Genomic DNA, 19,871 nt, shown 5'->3' on the forward strand with positions numbered 1-19,871 from the left:
CTAAGCATTGCATTATTTTCTCATGGTCTACCAAGTCGAATGCAGAGCTCATATCGAATTGCATGATCAGGACGTTGAGGCCCTTACTAAATAATAGGCGCAGATAGTCTAGGATGGCAGCGATTACTGTCTCCGTACTGAATAGGGTTCTAAAGCCGGATTGAGTTTCATGCAGGAGAGAGAATTGATTAAGGTAGTCCATTAGTTGGGTGTGTATTTCTAATCTTAATGTATATTTTCTGTAAACCGCTTAGAACCTAACGGATGTAGCGGTATATAAGAAATAAATTACATTACATTACATTACTAGTCCTTCCATGATTTTTACAATGAATGGGATAGATACTATTGGTCTGTAGTTTGTTATTAGCGCTGAGGATTCTTTTCTATTTTTTGGGATGGGGGTTATTATGTGGCCGTTGTTAGTGAGGAAAGTCCCATTTTTTAGGTTGTAGGTTAGGTAGTATAATAGTGATATTTTGAATTCTGGTGGTGCTGCTTTCATAATCTCCGGAGGGCACGTATCTAGGATGCAGTGAGATTTAGAGTATTTGTTGTAGAGTTTGGTGTAGGTATTCCATTCTGGATCTAGAAAGGAACTCCAGATCATGTCTGTAGGTATTTCATTGTCATGTGAGTTAGCTGTTTGGTAGTTGCTGGGGATGATTGCTACATCGTTATTGCTTATACAGTTATTTTTTTAGGTTTTTAATTTTGGAATCAAAATATAGAGCTAGGTCCTTTGCGGTGGGTAACTTCGTGTTGTGCTCAGGTGTGGTGTAGCGGGTGGTGTCAAATAGGTTTGTGACTATGTTGAATAACTCTTTTGTATTGATTCCTTGTGAACATTTGCATGATAAGTTAATTTTGGTGGAGTAGAACACTTTGTGTTTGTCTTATCAGTTGTTTGTAGGTTTTTATGTATGCTCTCCTTTTGTTGCGGTCTGTCAGTTCTCCTGTTTTATTCCAAATCCTTTCTAGTCACCTAGCTGTTTGTTTCGTTTTTAATAGTTTGGTATCGAACCATTTGTTGTATTTGTTTGCGTTGCTTTTGCTTTTATGTATGGGGGCGATTTTATCTAGGATGGAAGTACTGGTTGTATTCCAATGGTCCCAGAAGTCTATTCCTTCCTCTATTACTGTATGCGGTTTGTATTCTGACCAGTATTCTTCTGGATTAATATAACCTCTTGTTTGATCTTTTTTTAATCATCAGACGTGTTTTAGATTTTCGGTGTGACCAGATCAGCTTAAAATAATAGGTGAAGTGGTCGGACCAGATGTCGTGATGCCAGGTGCCTTCAGTCAGAGAGATGATTGGGCCAAGGTTTTCCTTTGTGGACATGGCAACTAGGTCTAAATGATGGCCTTTTTCGTGAGTTTGTGTGGGTACGGGGATGTTGTAGTTGAGTAGAGTTAGGAAGTTTTTAAGCTCTATTGCGTCTGTGTTGTTCTCTTCGTCTAGGTGTAAATTTATGTCCCCTGTGATGATGTTGTAGTTGGGGCTGATAGAATTGTGCAGGACGAATTCATTTTAAACTACTCTTGAATTTATCCAAGTTTTGTTCAGCTCTGAGGTGTAAGGGGAGAGAGTTCCAAATTAAAGGGGCAGTAACTGGGAAAGTAATTGTACGGCAGGTACCAATTATTTTTAAGGATGGAACATTAAGAGAATGTTGTGAGGCTGATCTTAAGGTTCTGGGGGGGATCATATGGAATTAATAGTTTGTCTATAAATACAGGAGCATTAGTTTGTAGAGTTTTGAAATTTAGAAGAGCAATTTTATAGGTTATCCAGTGTGGGATAGTCAACCAATGAGCTTTCTTTAACAAAGAGGTAACATGATTACATTTTTTTGAACCCTTGATGATTTTGATGGCCTTATTTTGTATGAATTGAAGGCGCCTAATATCTTTTTGACACAACCCTTTTATATAATGAATTGCAATAATCGATTTTAGATATTATAAGGGAGTGAATTAGGATATTAAGAGAATTTGAGTCAAGAGGGACCAAAGATCTTATCATCCTAAGTTTATAGAAGCAGTTTTTGTCCAAAGCACTGATTTGGGGATGAAATGAGTTTATTGATGATGACACCTAATATTTTGGTTGTTGAAGTAGATTCAAGAGGGGTATTGTAAATGGAAACCGGTGCGACTAGCTGTGGACCTTCTTTCCATGGGAAAAGAACTATACTTGTTTTTGAGATGCTTAAAGAAAGCATATTTAAATTTAGCCAATCGTGAATTTTAGCTAATTTAAGGTTAATGGTGGCAATATCATTTAAGTTAGTGGAATCAATGGTATGAAGAAGTTGAAGGTCATCGGCATAAGCATAGATTGAAAAACCAATCGATTGACTGAAGGTAAATAGAGGGGCCAGATAAATATTGAAAAGTAGAGGGGACAATATGGAATCTTGTGGAATACCGAAGTTAGTATTAAGACTTAGAAACTGAGTTATTGAAATGAACAGTGGAAACCCTGTCAGAAAAGTAAGATTTAAACCATTCGCGAACCTGGTTTGAGACTCCAATAGAGGCAAGTCTTTGAAGTAGGAGCTGGTGATCTATAGTATCAAATGCTGCGGCAAGGTCCAAGGAGATAAGAAGCACAGACTTATGTAATGAATGGTTGTAGTGAATCCTAAAGAGAGTGTTCTGTTGAGTGATTTTTACAGAAGCCCGTTTGGGGTACAGAATTTGAGTTTTATCAATCAGAAAGCTGGTGAAAAACAATTTTTTTGGGTTAATTTAGCTAGAAGTGGAAGATTAGCAATTGGATGGTAATTTGCGCAATCCTTAGAATTATTTTTTGGGTCCTTGATGATGAGAGAGAGAATGGAGTGTTTCCAATCTACTGGTAAGCTGGCTGTAGTACGGCTTTTATGAATAATTTGAAGAATAAAAAGACTGAAAATGGAGAAGTGACGTTTTAGAATGAAGGAAGAGGCTCTGCTTTGGAACCCTTGATATTAATGGAATTAATGATGCGTTCTCAGAGATCCTACCAGTACTGAGGGCTGATGTGAAGAGGCAGACGGAACTACAATCAATAAATGCATGGATGAGGAGATGGTGTGAAGAAGAGGGATTCCACTTTGTGAGGAACTAGACAACGTTTTGGGGTAAGAACAAGCTCTTCAGGAGAGATGGACTGCACCTGAGCGAGGCAGGAACTAGACTTCTAGCAAACAACGTCAGGAGAGGAATAGAACAGGCTTTAAACTAAGTAGAAGGGGAAAGCCGACAGTCGACCAAGTGTCGATGATTTGGAAGAAGGTATCCTGCGAAGATACTAAGTGGGAAAATTGCTGGGAAGAGACAACGGGCAAAACACAGGAGTTGACTAACCCAGAAGAGGATAAAAGGATTGCAGCACAGGAGAAGAAAATAAAATTTGAAGCACAGCGAAAGGAAGTGAAGACAAAAAAATATCAGGACCTAAATTGCATATATACTAATGCAAGGAGCCTACAGAACAAAATGAGGGAATTAGAAGTCATGGCCAAAACTGAGAACATAGACATCATTGGGGTCTCCGAAACATGATGGAATAAAGAAAACAAATGGGATACAGCACTGCCAGGGTACAAACTCTATCGCCAGGACAGGTCAGGTCAAAAAGGAGGAGGAATAACCCTATACATAAAAGAAAGCATACACTCGACCAGAGTGGATACAGCAACGACCAACAATTTGGAATCGCTATGGGTTAAAATACTGGGAAGGAAAGGGCTCGAGATAAAGATGGCACTGTACTATTGTCCACCTGGGCAAACCAAAGCTATCGATGTAGAAATGGAAGCCGAGATGAAGTGAGAATGCAAAAGCGGCAGCACGATTATTATGGGAGACTTCAACTATCCCGGGATAGACTGGAGTCTTAGAAGCTCAAAATGCGCCACAGAGACCGGATTCCTGGAGACCATACAGGATTGCTTCTTGGATCAACTTGTTAGAGAACTGACGAGAGGGAATGCCGCTCTGGATCTAATCCTAAATGGACTAAGAGGACCTGCGAAGGAAGTGGAAGTAGTGGGACCGTTGGGAAACAGCGATCACAATATGATCAAGTTCAAAGTTGAAGTAGGAATACCGAAGGAAAAGAGAACCATAGTGACAATTTTTAACTTCAAGAAAGGAAACTACAAAGCGATGAGAGTAATGGTAAGGAAGAAACTTAGGATCACCTCAAAGAAATGGCAGACTGTAGAGCAAGCCTGGTCTTTATTCAAGGACACGGTGATCGATGCCCAAAATCGACATATACCAAGATTCAGAAAAGGGTGCAAAAAGAATCGAACAAAAGACCCGGCGTGGATAACCAAAGAAGTGAAGAAAGCGATAGATGATAAGAAGAACCCGTTCAAGAAATGGAAAAAGGGCAAAACTGAGGATGACTGGAAAGAGCACAGAAAGTATCAAAAAGAATGTCACCATGTGGTTAGAAAAGCCAAAAGAGAATATGAAGAAAGGCTAGCCAAGGAAGCACGAAATTTCAAAACGTTCTTCAGATATGTTAAAGGGAAGCAGCTGGCTAGGGAGGAGGTGGGACCGCTGGATGGCGGAGACAGGAAGGGAGTGGTGAAGGAGGAGAAAGAAGTGGCGGAAAGACTAAACATTTTCTTTTCGTCTATTTGCAAAAGAGGAAACATCGAACATACCGGAACCTGAGCAAATCTTCAAAGGAGCCCAAACAGATAAACTAACATCCATGGAAGTAAGCCTTGACGACGTATGCAGGCAGTTAGAAAAATTAAAAACTGACAAATCGCCGGGCCCGGACGGAATCCACCCAAGGGTTCTGAAAGAACTAAAGGAGGAAATAGCAGAACTACTACAGTAAGTTTGCAATCTATCCCTGAAAACGGGTGATCCTGGAGGATTGGAAGATAGCCAATGTTACGCCCATCTTTAAAAAGGGATCGAGAGGTGACCCGGGGAACTACAGACCGGTGAGTCTGACCTTGGTTCCAGGGAAAATGGCGTAAGCGCTGATAAAAGACAGCATCGATGAGCATTTTGAAAGAAATAAACTTCTAACCACAAGCCAACATGGCTTCTGCAAGGGGAGATCGTGCCTAACGAACTTACTGCACTTCTTTGAAGGAATTAACAGACGGATGGACAAAGGGGATCCCTTAGACATCGTATATTTAGATTTCCAGAAAGCCTTTGACAAGGTACCCCATGAACGCCTACTTTGGAAACTGAAGAACCATGGGGTGGAAGGAGACGTACACAGATGGATCAGAAATTGGTTGGCGGGGAGGAAGCAGAGGATAGGAGTGAAAGGCCACTACTCAATATATTTATAAATGATATAGAAACAGGGACGAAGTGTGAAATAATAAAATTTGCAGATGATGCCAAACTATTTAGTGCTGCTTGGACTAAGGAGGACTGCAAAGAATTACAAAGGGACCTGAACAAGCTAGGGGAATGGGCGACGAGATGGCAGATGAAGTTCAATATAGAGAAATGTAAAGTATTGAATGTGGGAAGCAGAAACCCGAGGTACAGCTATATGATGGGAGGTATGTTATTGACTGAGAGTACCCAAGAATGGGACTTGGGGGTAATAGTGGACAAGACAATGAAGTCGTCGGCACAGTGCGCAGCAGCCGCTAAGAGAGCGAATAGAATGCTGGGTATAATCAAGAAGGATGTTACAACCAGAACAAAAGAAGTTATCCTGCCGTTGATTGAGCAATGGTGCATCCGCATCTGGAGTACTGCGTCCAATACTGGTCGCTGTACCTTAAGAAGGATATGGCGATACTCGAGAGTGTTCAGAGGAGAGCGACACGTTTGATAAAGGGTATGGAAAACCTTTCTTACACAGAGACTGGAAAAACTGGGGCTCTTTTCCCTGGAAAAGAGGAGAATTAGAGGGGCTATGATAGAGACTTACAAACTTTCAAAAACATAGTAACATAGTAACATAGTAGATGACGGCAGATAAAGACCGAGCGAGCGGGCATTCGGAAAAGCTGAAAGGGGACAGATTCAAAACCAATGCTAGGAAGTTTTTCTTCACCCAGCGGGTGGTGGACACCTGGAATGAGCTTCCAGAGGGCGTGATAGGACAGAGTACGGGATTAGGGTTTAAGAAGGAATTGGATAATTTTATGAAGGAAAAGGGGATAGAGGGGTATAGATAGAGGACTACTACACAGGTCCTGTACCTGTTGGGCCGCCGCGCGAGCGGACTGCTGGGCACGATGGACCTCTGGTCTGACCCAGCAGAGGCACTTCTTATGTTCTTAAGAAATTGGAACAAGTGGCAGTTAAGAGTTGCATTTTTACTACTTCAATATAATGGGGTTGATAATAAGACCTGGCTCGTATGACTATAGCGCTCCACAGCAAGCTGCTGCTTTTATAAGAAAAGAAAAAGGCTCTCCTCAAAGTAGAAAAGTTATTGTAATGATGCTTACTTAAAAATTCAATAGTCCACTCTTATTAGTATTTGATCACTCAACTTTAAAAGGCAGGAGAAAATGATATTCACATACACAAAAATTGGAAAGCACTAGACAATAGCGTTACACATTGTGTAGCATAAGAGTGCCTTGATCAAGTTAGCCTGAGGAATTATGATTATTCTTGCATGTACTTTGTTGTGTCCATACCACCTGAATTGCTTTCAATTTCAATGTAACTTTTGGAGATCTTGCACAGAGGTAAATGTATGCATCAGATTATTTAGCATCAAAATCATTTTAGCAGGGTATACAAGATACTCCATAGTGTACCCGTAGTAACTAACTCTGGGCATAGAGCAGTGTGCCACCCAAGATTCCAGGTGTGTACCGAAGATGCAGGGGAGGAGGAGAGGCACATCCTGTAGGCAGTCAGCTGGCGCCAGTGACACTCCTCTCTGCCGCCTCCCTTCCAGCACCCCCCACTGGCAGCTCAGAGATCTCCAGGTTTGGACTGTTCCACAAGGATCTGAGGCAGAATTCTCTCTACTTCAATCAGGCTGAAGCAAAGCTGACAAAGGCAGGCGGCAGCAGCAGCACTGTGAGTACAGCCCATTATTACCTATGGGGAAAATCAGAGGAGGGGGTCTGAAAGTTGATTTCAAGGGTTTCTAGGACCAGAGATCCAAAATTCCTTTCCAAGTTTAACATTCAGTGGAGCCCCCATGGGCCATTTTGGTACTTTAAAAAAAAAAAAAAAAGCCTTCATCTGCCTCAAAACCCCTCGATTTGGCTCAACGATTGGGATGGACTCCTCAGGCTGTTCTACCCCTATATCTTCCAGTTCAAAGATTTTTATTGATTTTAATAAAATATAAATGTTAAGGCAAGATACAGAGAAGTTGTGCAAAGCAAAGAATCATAAAATATTATTTATGCAATACAACAAGCTGACCCCTGCCTATCTGAGGATGCTTTTTTGTTTCATGAAAGAGACTGCAGCCTAATGGTTAGTGGAGTGGCTTGAGAGCCAGGGAATTGATTGGATTTGATTCCCACTGCTGCTCCTTGTGACTGAGCAATTCTCTTCATTGCTCTGTGTACAAAATAAGTACCTGTATATAATATAAAAACCACTTTGATTGTAACCACAGAAAGATGTTATATCAAATCCCATCCTTTTTCCTATTTTTTATCTTCTGGTTTTTGTTCTTACCAGATTAGATTCTCCTAACCTGGCTCATGTTTTGGCCTTCACTCTTGAATACCATGTGGATGAAGTTATTCAAGGCCTTTTCTCTATTCTCCAAGTCTGGCATTTCAGTTCAGGTGGTGCCATCCTTAATCCAAAAGATTGTACCAGCTTTGCAATTGAACAGAGGTAGTCATGCTTTTAGGAATGGGAATTGTAGACAAGAATTTACAGATCTTTCAGTGTCTGGATGTGCATAGAGCATATGGGCATTGCTTGAACATTACATTACATTTCTAGACTGCAGAACCTCACGGATCAATACAGTTTTCAAATCAAAAAACTGGACATACCCAGCGAATAACAGAATATACATCTATCCATTCAGTTCTCTAGAAATTTTTCAAACAAGAATGATTTCAGTAACTTTCTGTAATATATATGAGGAGGACCTTCTAAACGAGTGCAACTCCTTATCTCAACTAGCTGCCTGGAACGCAAATAAATGCTGCTGGAACTTCTTATACATACAACCACAAAATGGAGAAAAAAAACATAGTGGCTAACAAATTTGGAGTCTTCAGTTTCTTCCTGTTTGGAAGAGCAAAATGTGAGAACATGTAGAAATCTATTTGCTTGCTGGGAAGTTGGATTGCTTCAATCTAGGCAGTAGCCCCCAAATTCTATAAAGTCTATCTAAAGTTAGGTGCCTATATCAGTGCACCTAACTTAATTGATAGGCTTAATTGGTGCTGATAATTGGCACTTAACACCTCAATTGCTATTAATTGAACTTAATTAAAAACTAGGTCCCTAACTTGAAAATACAATTCTATATAAAATAGATGCCTACCTAAAATTGGGCATGGTTAGGGGTGGGTATGTTCAAGTTAGGGATGTGTTTTTTGACTGTCACCATTGGTGCCTAACTTGGACACTGCATTTGATTCAAAAAAACCCTGGCATAAATATGGTGTGCCTAAAAGTTGGGATGCTTAAGTGGCAATAAGCATGGTTCTATACAGTGCACCTAACTCTTATAGAATCACACTTAGCACTGCACTATTAGGCAACCTATATAGAATCAGGGCCTGGGTGTCTAAACAGCTAAGGACTCTCTAATCAGTCAAGCAGCTTTCTGGAGGCAGTTTATAAAATGCTCCTAATCCTAATCTAATCTTCCATTTGTGTGTCACTCATACCTATGCAGGTTTTAGGTGACTTATAGAGGGAGGGGTCAGAGAGAGAGTGACTAGGGAGGGCTAAAAAAAACAGAGAGGAGAGAAGCACATAGGTTCAGTAGTCAAAGGGGAGAAATTTACATCTTCTTCCGGAGTAGAGGTGCGGTTAGTTTTTCTGAGAGAAGCTTGAAAGTTCAGTTGTCAGAGGAAGGTTTTCAACTTCTTCCAGAATAATGTGTGACTAGTTTCTTTTTGGATCGCTTCTGGTAGGTCATGCCAACTTTTTACACCCATAAATGTAAACATGGAGTGGAACACTCTCCTAAAATGGAGATTTTTTGTGGAAGGTAGATTTAGTTGAATTTTGTTAATGATTCTCCTGGAGGTAGACCAGGCCGTTGAGAATAGTAGGGTGAGAGGGATGGCTGAGTTTCCATGGATTATGTGGTGTAAGATGCATGATATTTTGAAGTATATCTGTGATAGGATGGGTAGCCAGTGCAGTTATTTGAAGAAGGCTGAGATAAGACTTAGTCTACCATGTTCTGGATGAGCTGCAGTTTGTGGACTAGGGTGGTGGTGATTCCCATGTAAGCAAAATTGCAATAATCCAGCTGAGGCAGAATCATCAACTGGATGATCAGAGCAAAATGGTGTTGATGAAAGTCATACTGCCGTTGTACAGATCAATGGTGAGACCTCACCTGGAGTACTGTGTTCAGTTTTGGAGGCCACATTATCAAAAGGATGTGAAGAGAATGGAGTTTGATTCTGCGAATGGCCACTAGGATGGTCTCAGGACTAAAAAATCTCCCATATGAAGAACGTTTGAGCAGACTGTGCTTATATTCTCTCGAAGAGCGCAGAGAAAGGGGAGACATGATAGAAACATTCAAATACATCACGGGCCGCATTGATGTGGAGGAAGAAATCTTTTGTTTTACGGGTCCCACGGCGACAAGAGGGCATCCGCTAAAACTCGGGGAAGATTTCATGGGGACACCAGGAAGTATTTCTTCACTGAAAGGGTAGTTGATCAATGGAATGGTCTTCCACGTCAGGTAGTTAAGGCCAGTACCACGCTCGACTTCAAGGGACGATGGAATAGACAGGTGGGGTCACTCCAGAGAAATGCTTAAAAGATGGATTCTCGAAGGAGGGAGGGTTCTTGTGTGGGCAGACTTTTTGGGCTGTTAGCCCTTTTCTGCCATCATACTCTTATGTTTCTATGAAAGTATGGTTTAATGAGCTTTAGTTGATGCATGGTGAAGATGGTCTTTTTCCGGAGGTTGGAGATTTGTGGTTCTATCATGAGTGTGTCATTCTAGATGCAGCCAAGCACTTTAGAGGATTTCTCCACTGTGAGGATGGTGCCAGATAGAAGGGTAATGCTCGTCGGGGCATTCTGCTGAACTGTGTGGAAGCGATAGCTTTGGTTTTGGTGTCGTTTAGTTTGTTGATGGTTTCCCAGGTTTAGATTCTTGCTATGTTTGAGATTTTTTTATCAGTGTTTGGTTGGTTGGTTGTTGGTTATGGGAATGAGGAGAAGAATGTCATCTGCATAGGGTTAGTATGGTTTCATCTTCTAACTTAATTTTTCCGAGTGGGAGCTCATGAACAAGTTAAATAGGATGGGGGATAGCGGGGAGCCTTGTGGAACTCCACAGAATGCCTTCCAGGGGTTGGAGAACTCCCCACTCTTTTTGACCGTGTATTCACGATTCTGTAGAAAGTTGGTAAACCATTTCAGCACTGTCCCTGTTATTCCAATCTCAGTTTGGTTAGGAGCAGTGGGTGGTCCACCGAATCAAAGGCCGCAGAAATATCAAACTGGAGTAGTATTACTTGACAACCTATACTTAGTATTTTGATTTTGGTGATTAGGGTGATAAGTTCGGTGCTGTTTTCTGAATCCATATTGGGATTGGTGAAGGTATGAATGTCGCTCAATGTGTGAGGCTAGTTGTTTACTTACGTGGGCTTCAAGGATTTTTGTTAGAATAGAAATGTCAGCAATGGGCCTGTGGTTTGAAGCTATAAGTTTTCGGTATGGATGTGAGAGCGATTTTACCCATTTCTTTGGGTAATTGGCCTAGGTTCGGAGAGCTATTTAGGAGGTTAGTGAGCCAGGCTATGATTTGGTGGTGAGTGGCTAATAGGAGGTAAGTGGGGCAGTTGTCCAGGGAGCTGCTGTGCATATAGTTTTGATAAAAAGTTTTTTGGTATCGGGGATGGAGAGGTTGATGAAGGAGGTCCAGATTTCGTCTGCTTTAATGAGTTTGAGTGGTACTCAGGAGTGTTGAGCTGGGGATTGTTTGGAATGGTTGCCTTGGTGACTTCTGCTTGGACTGATTTGATTTTATTGAGGAAAAAGTCTGCTAGGTCTTATGCTGTTATTTTGTTTGCATGGTCTGCGGATTCTTGGTTCGGTGGCATTGTTAGCTGTTGCACCAGACAGAACTGTTTTTTGTCTTCTGTTTTGCTTCTCAGATAGGACCTCAAAGTACTGCTATTGCACGCTAATAGCATAAACCAGATATTAAAAAATACACTGATCTTGGTATTAGATTTCATTCTTAACTGCTATCAAAAATTGGAGTTTTAATAACTTGCCTTTAGAATGAAATCAGAGCTCCCCAGAGGCCAAGAGGAAGGAGTATGAGGCAAATACACACAAGGCTTTGTCGCAACAGGTTTAAAATAGACAGCAACTCAAGACTTTGCCAACAAAAGCTAGAATTTCTTTGCTGTCCATTTATTTTTTTTCAACAGCTGTTCTGAGCATATTGTTAAAACAAAAATAAAAGGTGTTGCAGCATTCTAACAAAAATGATCAGCTAAATCATGTTGGCATGTTACTGACACATGCCAAGGGGCCTACTTCAGAATTAGATTAAGGAGGCAAGTCTGCTGAAAAATAACTTATCTTTTCTTAAATAGAAGCATGTCACTTTCTAGGTTAATATGAGTGCAAAATTCCACAAAATAGATCCTACTACCATGGTAAATCAACCTGTGCTCTGGTTTGCCTTTTTTAACGGGGGAGATTAATGGCATATGCTCAACAGGTCTTAAGGTACATGTATCATAAGAGCAGATTTAAAGTAGCCAGGGGCATCTGGTATAGTATTCTTAAAAGTGACCACTTTAAATTAATGTCAGGTTGTGTGAAGCCAGAGTAAGGCATGCAAGCTAGGGATTATACTCGGATTAATAGCAACTGGTTAGAAACAGGATTGCTGTATTCTGAACTACAGTACTTATAAAGTTCTGGTATGCCGAGACAGAAAGAATTACTGTAGTTAACGTGAAATAATTTTATGTAGTATTGTCTAAAAATCTACTGATGGTTGCTCTTCTCTGAAGACTGAAAACTTATAAATGAGTTGCAAATGGCTGCTATAACTGACTGAATCATATTTAATACCCAAGTTACAAATTTGAATGGGTTTACCTATCCTATTGCTTTCAACTATTAAGATCCTGGGTATGCATCTTGATAGGAATCTCCTTGCTTTGGAAGCTTGGATCATAAGATTATTTTGAGTCTTCCTTTTCAATTATTGGAACAATCTTTAGTACTTAGTATGTTGAGACTACTGCAATATTTTGTATATCTAGCAGGTCAGCAGATATATTTTCATAAATTGTGCACAATTCAGAGTACAACTGTGCACTTTATTTTTAATTTGAAGAAGAAAAAATCTGATCACGTGACACCATATTACTAAAGATTGTACAGGTTTCCTGTAGAGGCCAGGGTGCTATTTATGTTTGAATGCATTTTGTAGTGTTTTGCATGGCTTAGTACCAAGTTATTTGATTGACCAGGTTGTTTTTTGCGCAACCCTTCATTTTTTCACTTTATCTTTTACAAAGGGTTCTTATAAAAGATACATAGATCAGCAGCTTTCTTAGCAGGCTGCCAGTTGGGATTCTGAGTTTTGACCTTTAGGGTTGGCTTCATCTTATATGCATTTTAGAAAGCTATTAAACTTATCGGTTTGCTAAATTTATTGTAATTGATATGAGCTGTTAAAATATGTTCTGTCCCTTCCGGATTTCATGCGCTAGGTGTTCAATCTTGACCCACAATCCGGGAGTTGCAGAAATCCACAAACTTTACTGAGCATATGCTCCACCCCTTAGCCTGAGAGCTAGCAAACATATCCAGTTACAATTTCTGCAGCAATCCATAAAGCAGTCTCTTGCAGTTGCTATGCTTCTTTCTTATTTTTCACTTACTTAGTTTTCTTGGTGGCTTCAGTGCCTTGAGACCCCTTCTTGGTGGTCCCCTGTCAGAGGAAAGGACGCAGTCCTGCGGTGCCGGACTGCTGCTTCACAGAGAAACTCTGGTGGAGCCAGGCTGCTGCGTGCCACCATTTCTAGACTCTGGGTCCCTTCCCCTGGGAGTCTGCTTGGGGTTTCAAGCACAGGCTGCCTTTCCCGTGCCTGACATGCATGGATGAGGATCTTTGGGGGCGGAAGTCGTAGTCTGGCCGACTGGCAGTCTAAAGATTTCAAGTCTGGATCCATTTGCAGCTGTTCTGTTCACAGGTGTCGAGGATACACAGGTTTTTCCTCCCAGAGACATTCATTCCCAGGGCTATGCCTGCGTTACAATGGTTCCAATTCTAGACATCCTCAGGTGTCCCGATGACACTAAGAGACAGGCGTGGCTTCCTTATCTCGAAGGCTGACTTCTTAGCTTTGCCAGGAATGGACTCAAGTTTTCATCGGACACTAACTAGTCCTTCTTTGCCCACCTCTGGCTTGGTTTCTGGACTCTGGCAAGTCGACAGGAACGCAGTCCAGGGTCCGTGATACTCTGCAACGCCTCTTAGACATCGAGATGCTGAAACCTTTTCCAGAACACGAATTGGGACTTATAAGGTATATCCACCTACTTTATTGTACGAGAAAGACTGGGAGGATTGGAGACCCATTATGGATCTAAAGTTTGGTCATCCATTTCTTGCGAATTCCTTTTTTCTGAATGGCAATGGAATACACGGTGATACCTGTTGTCTCTCCAGGATAGTTTCTAGTATCTTTGGATCTCGGAGGCTTACCTCCATATTACAATCTACCCGGAGCATCTCAGGTTTCTACATTTCCATGTTGTGTAACAGCATTTCCCGTCCACAGTTCTGCCCTTTGGCCTCACAACAGCTCCCGCATGTTATCAAAGTGATGGTAGTTGTGGCGGCTTTCCACCAGCTGGGGATCCAAATCTACTTTTCCTGAGACAACTGGTTGATCAGGACTCCGTCTCGTTGGGTGTACGAAAGTGCGGTGGAGACAGTAGTGTCTCTAACGCAGGCATTGGCAAGTTCAGGAAGAGACACTTGGCGTACTCCCAGTCCCTGGAGTTTCTGGGGCTTCTCATGTATTTCTTCTCTAGGCTTGTAGACAGAACCTTCAACAGATCAGAATCCTCCTGGACTGTCCGGCTCCCTCAGCCTGGTTTTATCTGCAGGTTCTGGGGTCTCAGGCAGCCTCCTTGGAGGCAATCCCCTGGGCCAGAGTGCCTATGTGCCCATTTACAGGAATCCCTCCTACTCGGTCTCTGCAGAGTTTTCCTCTTCAGATGCTGCTCCCTGGCGGTGCCAGCTAGCAGCAACTAGAGCTGGTGGCTTCAGGGGGAGGCTCTTGGCCAGGGCTGGCTGCTTCGGATTTCCGAGTGGATGGCTTTTAGGACAGATGTCAGCCTGTTAAGATAGATGCCATCTTGTTGGGTTGCAAGTTCACTGCGGTGCTTGCTCCATTCAGGGGCAGTGGAATCTTGGTCCAAAACAGTTGACCAAACATCTGGAGCTTCAGGCAATTCAGCTGGTGCTACTCACTCTCTTCTAAAAGGGCCAGTGGTGCAAGTTTCTTTGATGCCATAGTAGTGGCATAATACATCACAAGGGAGCTCTAGTGTGCTTTCTTGGGCCAAAAAGATGTCTGCTTTCCACTGGATGAAAGCACATCTTCTGTCTTTCTCGGCAGCCCATGTAGCCAGAGTTGACAATGTTCAGGAAAACTCCTTCAGTCGAAAGTTCCTGCAACCAAGAGCATGGTCCCTCTCACAGGAGGTGTTCAGTCTGCTCGTACAGAGCTGGGGTCAGCCTCAGAGGGACTTGTTGGCTTTGGCAGAGAACTCGAAGGCTAGGTGCTTTTTCGGTCGACGAACAGCAAGGAAACTAGGCCATATGCCTTGGTTTAGCCCTCGCTGGCTCACAAGCTCCTGTATGATATTCCTCTGGTCGGTCAGATTCTCCGCCGAATAGCAATGCATCCCGGCCCAGTGCTTCTAGTACAGTGGTATTCAACCCTGTCCTGGGGATCCCCCAGCCAGTTGGGTTTTCAAGATATCCCTAATGAATATGCATGAGAGAGATTTGCATACCTGTCACTTCCATTATATGCAAATCTCTCTCATGCATATTCATTAGGGATATCTTGAAAACCCAACTGGCTGGGGATTCCCCAGGACGGGATTGAGAACCACTGCTCTAATAGCTTCAGACTGGCCTCGGCACCATGGTATGCGGATTTCATCCGTTTTTCATGGGGTGAGAGACTCCTGCCCCGTCTCCGTTCAGTCAGGCTGATGCCCATGGAGATCCCATGGCATGGCTCTTGAGCGGTCAGCTTGGAGGAAGTGTGGTTTTTCGGATTTAGTTGATTAAAATTTTTTTAAAAAATTTTTTTTATGCTCAAGGACATCCTTTACTATGGCATCTTATGCCAAAGCCTGGAAGGCTTTCAACAGTGGTGTGCTAAGAATCACATGAAACCTGAGAGGGCTCCCTTTTCGGTGGTCCTGGTTTTTCTTCAGGCAAGTCTAGAAACAGGTTTAGCAGTGGCCTCCCTTACAGTTCAGGTCGCAGGCTTTTCATGTTTTAGAGCGCGCAGAGGAGCTAGTTCGCTTACTGCTCATTCTGTTGTGTCCAGGTTTCTGGGAGGAACACTTCATTTGCAACCTCCCTTGCTTTTCTTTTCCCTTTGTGGAATCTTAACATTGTTCTGTAGGGCCTTGGAGAGGCCCATTCGAGCCACTGAAGGATGCTTTTCTTCTGGCTCTGACAGTCAAAGACTGTCTTTTGGTCGCTGTTGTCTGGGCATGATGTTTTTTGGGGGCTTTAGGCTCTTTTGTACAGGGCTCTTTCGTATAGAGCAGTGGTTCCCAAACCTGTCCTGGGGGACCCCCAGCCAGTCAGGTTTTCAAGATATCCCTAATGAATATGCATGAGAGAGATTTGCATACCTCTCACTTCCATTATATGCAAATCTCTCTCATGCATATTCATTAGGGATATCTTGAAAACCTGACAGGCTGGGGGTCCCCCAGGACAGGTTTGGGAATCAATGGTATAGAGCATCATTTATCCGTTTTCCGGACATGGGAGTTTTCGCCTTACTGTACCTTCTTTCCTTTCTACCGAAAGTGGTTTCTGCCTTCCATGTCAAACATGAAGTTCGTTTGTCTGCTTTTCCTTTTGCAGGCTTGGAGCAAAAGGATCGGATCTTGCACAAGTTGGCTGTCAATTGATCCACAATTTGGAGAGGACTAAGGTTTTCCGGATGTCTGATCACCTATTTGTCCTGACTTCTGTGCCTCGCCATGGTCGACCTGTGACCAAGGCTTCAATTGTTCGTTGAGTTCGAACTTCAATTGCCCATGGCAAGCAGCCACTGATTTTGCCTAACGCCTACTCGAAGTGTGGCTGTGCTTTGGGCAGAGTCTTGTGCAATTAATCCTGATGAACTTGGTCCTCTCTTTATACTTTTACCTGGTTTTTACTGAGTGGATGTGGTGGTTAGGTCTGATGCTGCTTTTTTTGGGACCTCGCTGTTAAGAGCAGGCTCTTCTGTCCCTTCCTAGATGTTACCATTGCTTTGGTACGTCAACTAGCATATGGAATCTGGAAGGGACATAACAGAATGGAAGATTAGATTTATACCTTAGATGATCTTTCTTAGATGATGATCTTTCTGTTAGTCCCTATAGGTTTCTGAATTGCCCGCCCTTTGTGTACCCTCAGTTTTTTGGAATAGCCTGCTTCTTTCTGCCTTGATTCTCCTTACAGGTTTGAATGCTTTCCAACCCGTTGACGGAGCCTTTGGGGAGTTTTCTGTGAGTATGCATTACCGAAGGCCTTTCTTGAGGTGCTCTTTACACACAGCAGTTCTACATTATTCCTCGATGTATGAGTTGCCTTTGTGCCTGTTCATCACTTGCTAATATTTTGCAGAGCAAGCCAGTTCAAAAATTACTTATGTTGCTGGGGATCTTCTCCTGTACCCCCTTGTCATGGATTTGTCCAGGTATGTTGCTTGGCTTTGGCACTTGGCCTGAGAGCTAGCAAACATCCAGTTAAGGGGGTGGAGCCTATGCTCAGAAAAGTTTGTGGATTTCTGCAATTCTCAGATTGCGGTTTGGGATTGAACTAGCGTATGGAATCCTACAGGGACTAACATCGAAGGTATAAACCTAATCTTCCATTAACTGATGTGGTGGTCACTGGATTGCTCAGTTTTTATTTTTTGTGAACCGCATTGAGCCAAAAGGTATTGCGGTATATAAATAAACTTTTATGTAAATTTCTTTGAAGTGTAGAATGTTGATCTGCATGGAAGTTGGAACATTCAACACAGCTGAGCAGCACATGAACAGGATCTGTCTAAGTTAGTGCCAGCTTAATCAAAAGCATCCAGATGGAAAACTATTTTCAGGCAAGTAGCAGTTTATTTGGTTGCCTTGATAGGTAAGAAAATAGAAAATCCATGCATAAATGGTGATAAAACCCAAGTTGGTTCATTAGTAATGTACAGATGAGTTTAAATAGTACAGAAAATGGCAGTATATAGTGGAATATACCACGGCTCTGCATTGTGGATAGCTGATTATTCTGATCTTTAAGAATGGTTATGGTTATCTTTATTTGATATACTGCCTTTCCTCCACAGATATTTAAACTGTTTACAATATATTAAACAGTAAGCAGGTACTCCTAGTAGTTTCTCTATCTGTCCCGGCGGGCTCACAATCTAACTATGGTACTTGGGGCATGAAAGCTTAAGTGACTTGCTCAGGGTTACAAGGAGCAGTACTAGGATTGAACCTGCAACCTCAAGGTACTGAGGCGGCAGCTTTTAACTCTAGGTCACTCCTCCATGAAAGAATGACTAGATTGACCAGAATTGTTCTAGACTTACAATATATCATGGATTATGGTATATAGCACATAGCTTTTAGATGGTCCTCAGACATGTCTACTGTGACTTATATTGCTCCAAAGCGAAACCACATGTTAAGTATTGTGTGCAATTCTGGTTGCCATATCTCAAAAGTGGAATTAGAAAAAGTACCAAAAAGGGCAGCCAAAATGGAGCTCCTCTCATAAGAAGTTAAGCCTAAGAGGTTGGTGTTCTTCAGCTTGAAGTAATGGCTGGGGGGAAATATAAGAAGTCAAGCCTAAGAGGTTGGTATTCTTCAGCTTGAAGAAATGGCTAAGGGGAAATATAAGAAGTCTATTAACTTCTGAGTGGAATAGAGCAGGTAAATATGAATCGATTTGTTTACTCCTTCTAGAAATGAGAGCTCCCTAAAGTTACAAGGTAACAATCAAAACGGGAGAACATGGGGAGCCATTCTCTGACTGGTTGAGGACATCGGTGGAGACTCGTTCTGTGCCCTGTGTCTCCTGCAGCAGCGTCGAGCTTGGCGAGAGATTTGGGCAGGCATTGCCAGAGACGGACCCCTGACGTCATCGGGTCCGTCTCTTCCCTGAGATTTCCTGTGCCTTAAAAACCAGACTGCTGCCGCGGTTGAACTGGGAGCCATTCTCTGACTGGTTGAGGACATCGGTGGAGACTCGTTCTGTGCCCTGTGTCTCCTGCAGCAGCGTTGGGCTTGGCGAGAGATTCGGGCAGGCATTACCAGAGACAGACCCCTGATGTCATCGGGTCCGTCTCTTCCCTGAGATTTCCTGTGCCTTAAAACCCAGACCGCTGCCGCGGTTGTGGCCGCAGCCGTGCGGCCGCAGGGCGAGGCCAAAGGGGCGTGCCCTAAGGGGCAGGCCTGCCCCTTGGGAGCCCCTTGGAGCAACGTGGAGCCGGGAAGCGAGGTATTAGGTTGTATAACTTTATTGATATACTATGGGGAAAAGAAAAATTAAGCCTAAGAGCTCAACACCTGCTGTTTCTGGACCTATGGATAGACATTTGTCTTTATCCACAGTGAACCCACCACAACCTTTTCATGATATGAACTCTCCCATATCAGGCGCATCGCTGAGTCCCCTTGAAAGGACACCCCCCCCCCTTCATCCAGTATCTAGTGATAGCGGGAAGATCACTCCTGCTATTTCCACTGAATATGGGGTTCCCTCTGTGCAAACAAGTAAATTAATTTTTTCCGATATACCTAAACCACCTGAATTTTCAGGTGTCGCAAAGGATCAACCACTATCAGAGGAAAAACAAGATATTACCCTTTAAAGATTTGTGGTTAGGTATCTCTAGAGTTGAAGGGTTCCTCAGAGAATCAATGAAACAAACTTTGGACTATTCATAATCTGTTTCTCAAAAGTTTCTGAATGTGGATTCCAATTTAAGCTGTTTGGATAAAAGATTAAGTGTGGTAGAAACTCAAAGCAATACATTGCAAATTGTCTCAGTATCTGCTGTTAAGGATTCTATGCTGTTACATTCAAAAATTGAAATGTTGGAAAATATGAATAGAGTGAGGAATCTCCGCTTGGTTAATTTCCTAGTGACTCACTTATTATCTCCCGAAATATTGCTAAGGAAATTTTTTAAAGAGATAATGGGATTACCCAATGCGGAGACCTATCCAATTAATAACTATTACATTCCGCAAAAAAAAAAAAAATACAATCCGACCAGGAAGAGGATCATCTAGTCACTAATGGAATAAATTTGACAGAATTTTTAGAAAATAGTCAAGATGTGATTCAGAATAGATCCACCCTAGTAATAACATGCATGAGTGAGATAGACAAGACATTAATGATGAAACTTTACTTTAAAAATAGGCTGACAAAATTTTGTGGA

The 19,871-nt window shown here is 42.3% G+C and overlaps 1 protein-coding gene across 7 annotated transcripts in view; it reads left to right on the forward strand.

The window, feature by feature from the left end:
• Positions 1 to 19,871, forward strand: part of ELL2 (elongation factor for RNA polymerase II 2) — a 189,238-nt gene that overhangs the window by 8,930 nt on the left and 160,437 nt on the right. The window contains exon 2 of one of the 7 annotated variants that reach the window (XM_033915768.1): positions 6,908 to 7,032. The exons of 4 other annotated variants lie outside the window; for them this stretch is intronic. Coding sequence is in view for 2 of the 3 variants with exons in the window: in XM_033915634.1 (XP_033771525.1) it covers positions 17,511 to 17,528 (18 nt within the window). In the remaining variant the exon portion in view is untranslated. Of the gene's footprint in view, positions 1 to 6,907; positions 7,033 to 17,412; positions 17,529 to 19,871 lie in introns of those variants that run through there. 2 more of the 7 variants (XM_033915634.1, XM_033915700.1) reach the window with 2 other exon arrangements.

This window comes from Geotrypetes seraphini, chromosome 1 (assembly GCF_902459505.1).
Source record: "Geotrypetes seraphini chromosome 1, aGeoSer1.1, whole genome shotgun sequence".
Lineage (NCBI taxonomy): Eukaryota > Metazoa > Chordata > Amphibia > Gymnophiona > Dermophiidae > Geotrypetes > Geotrypetes seraphini.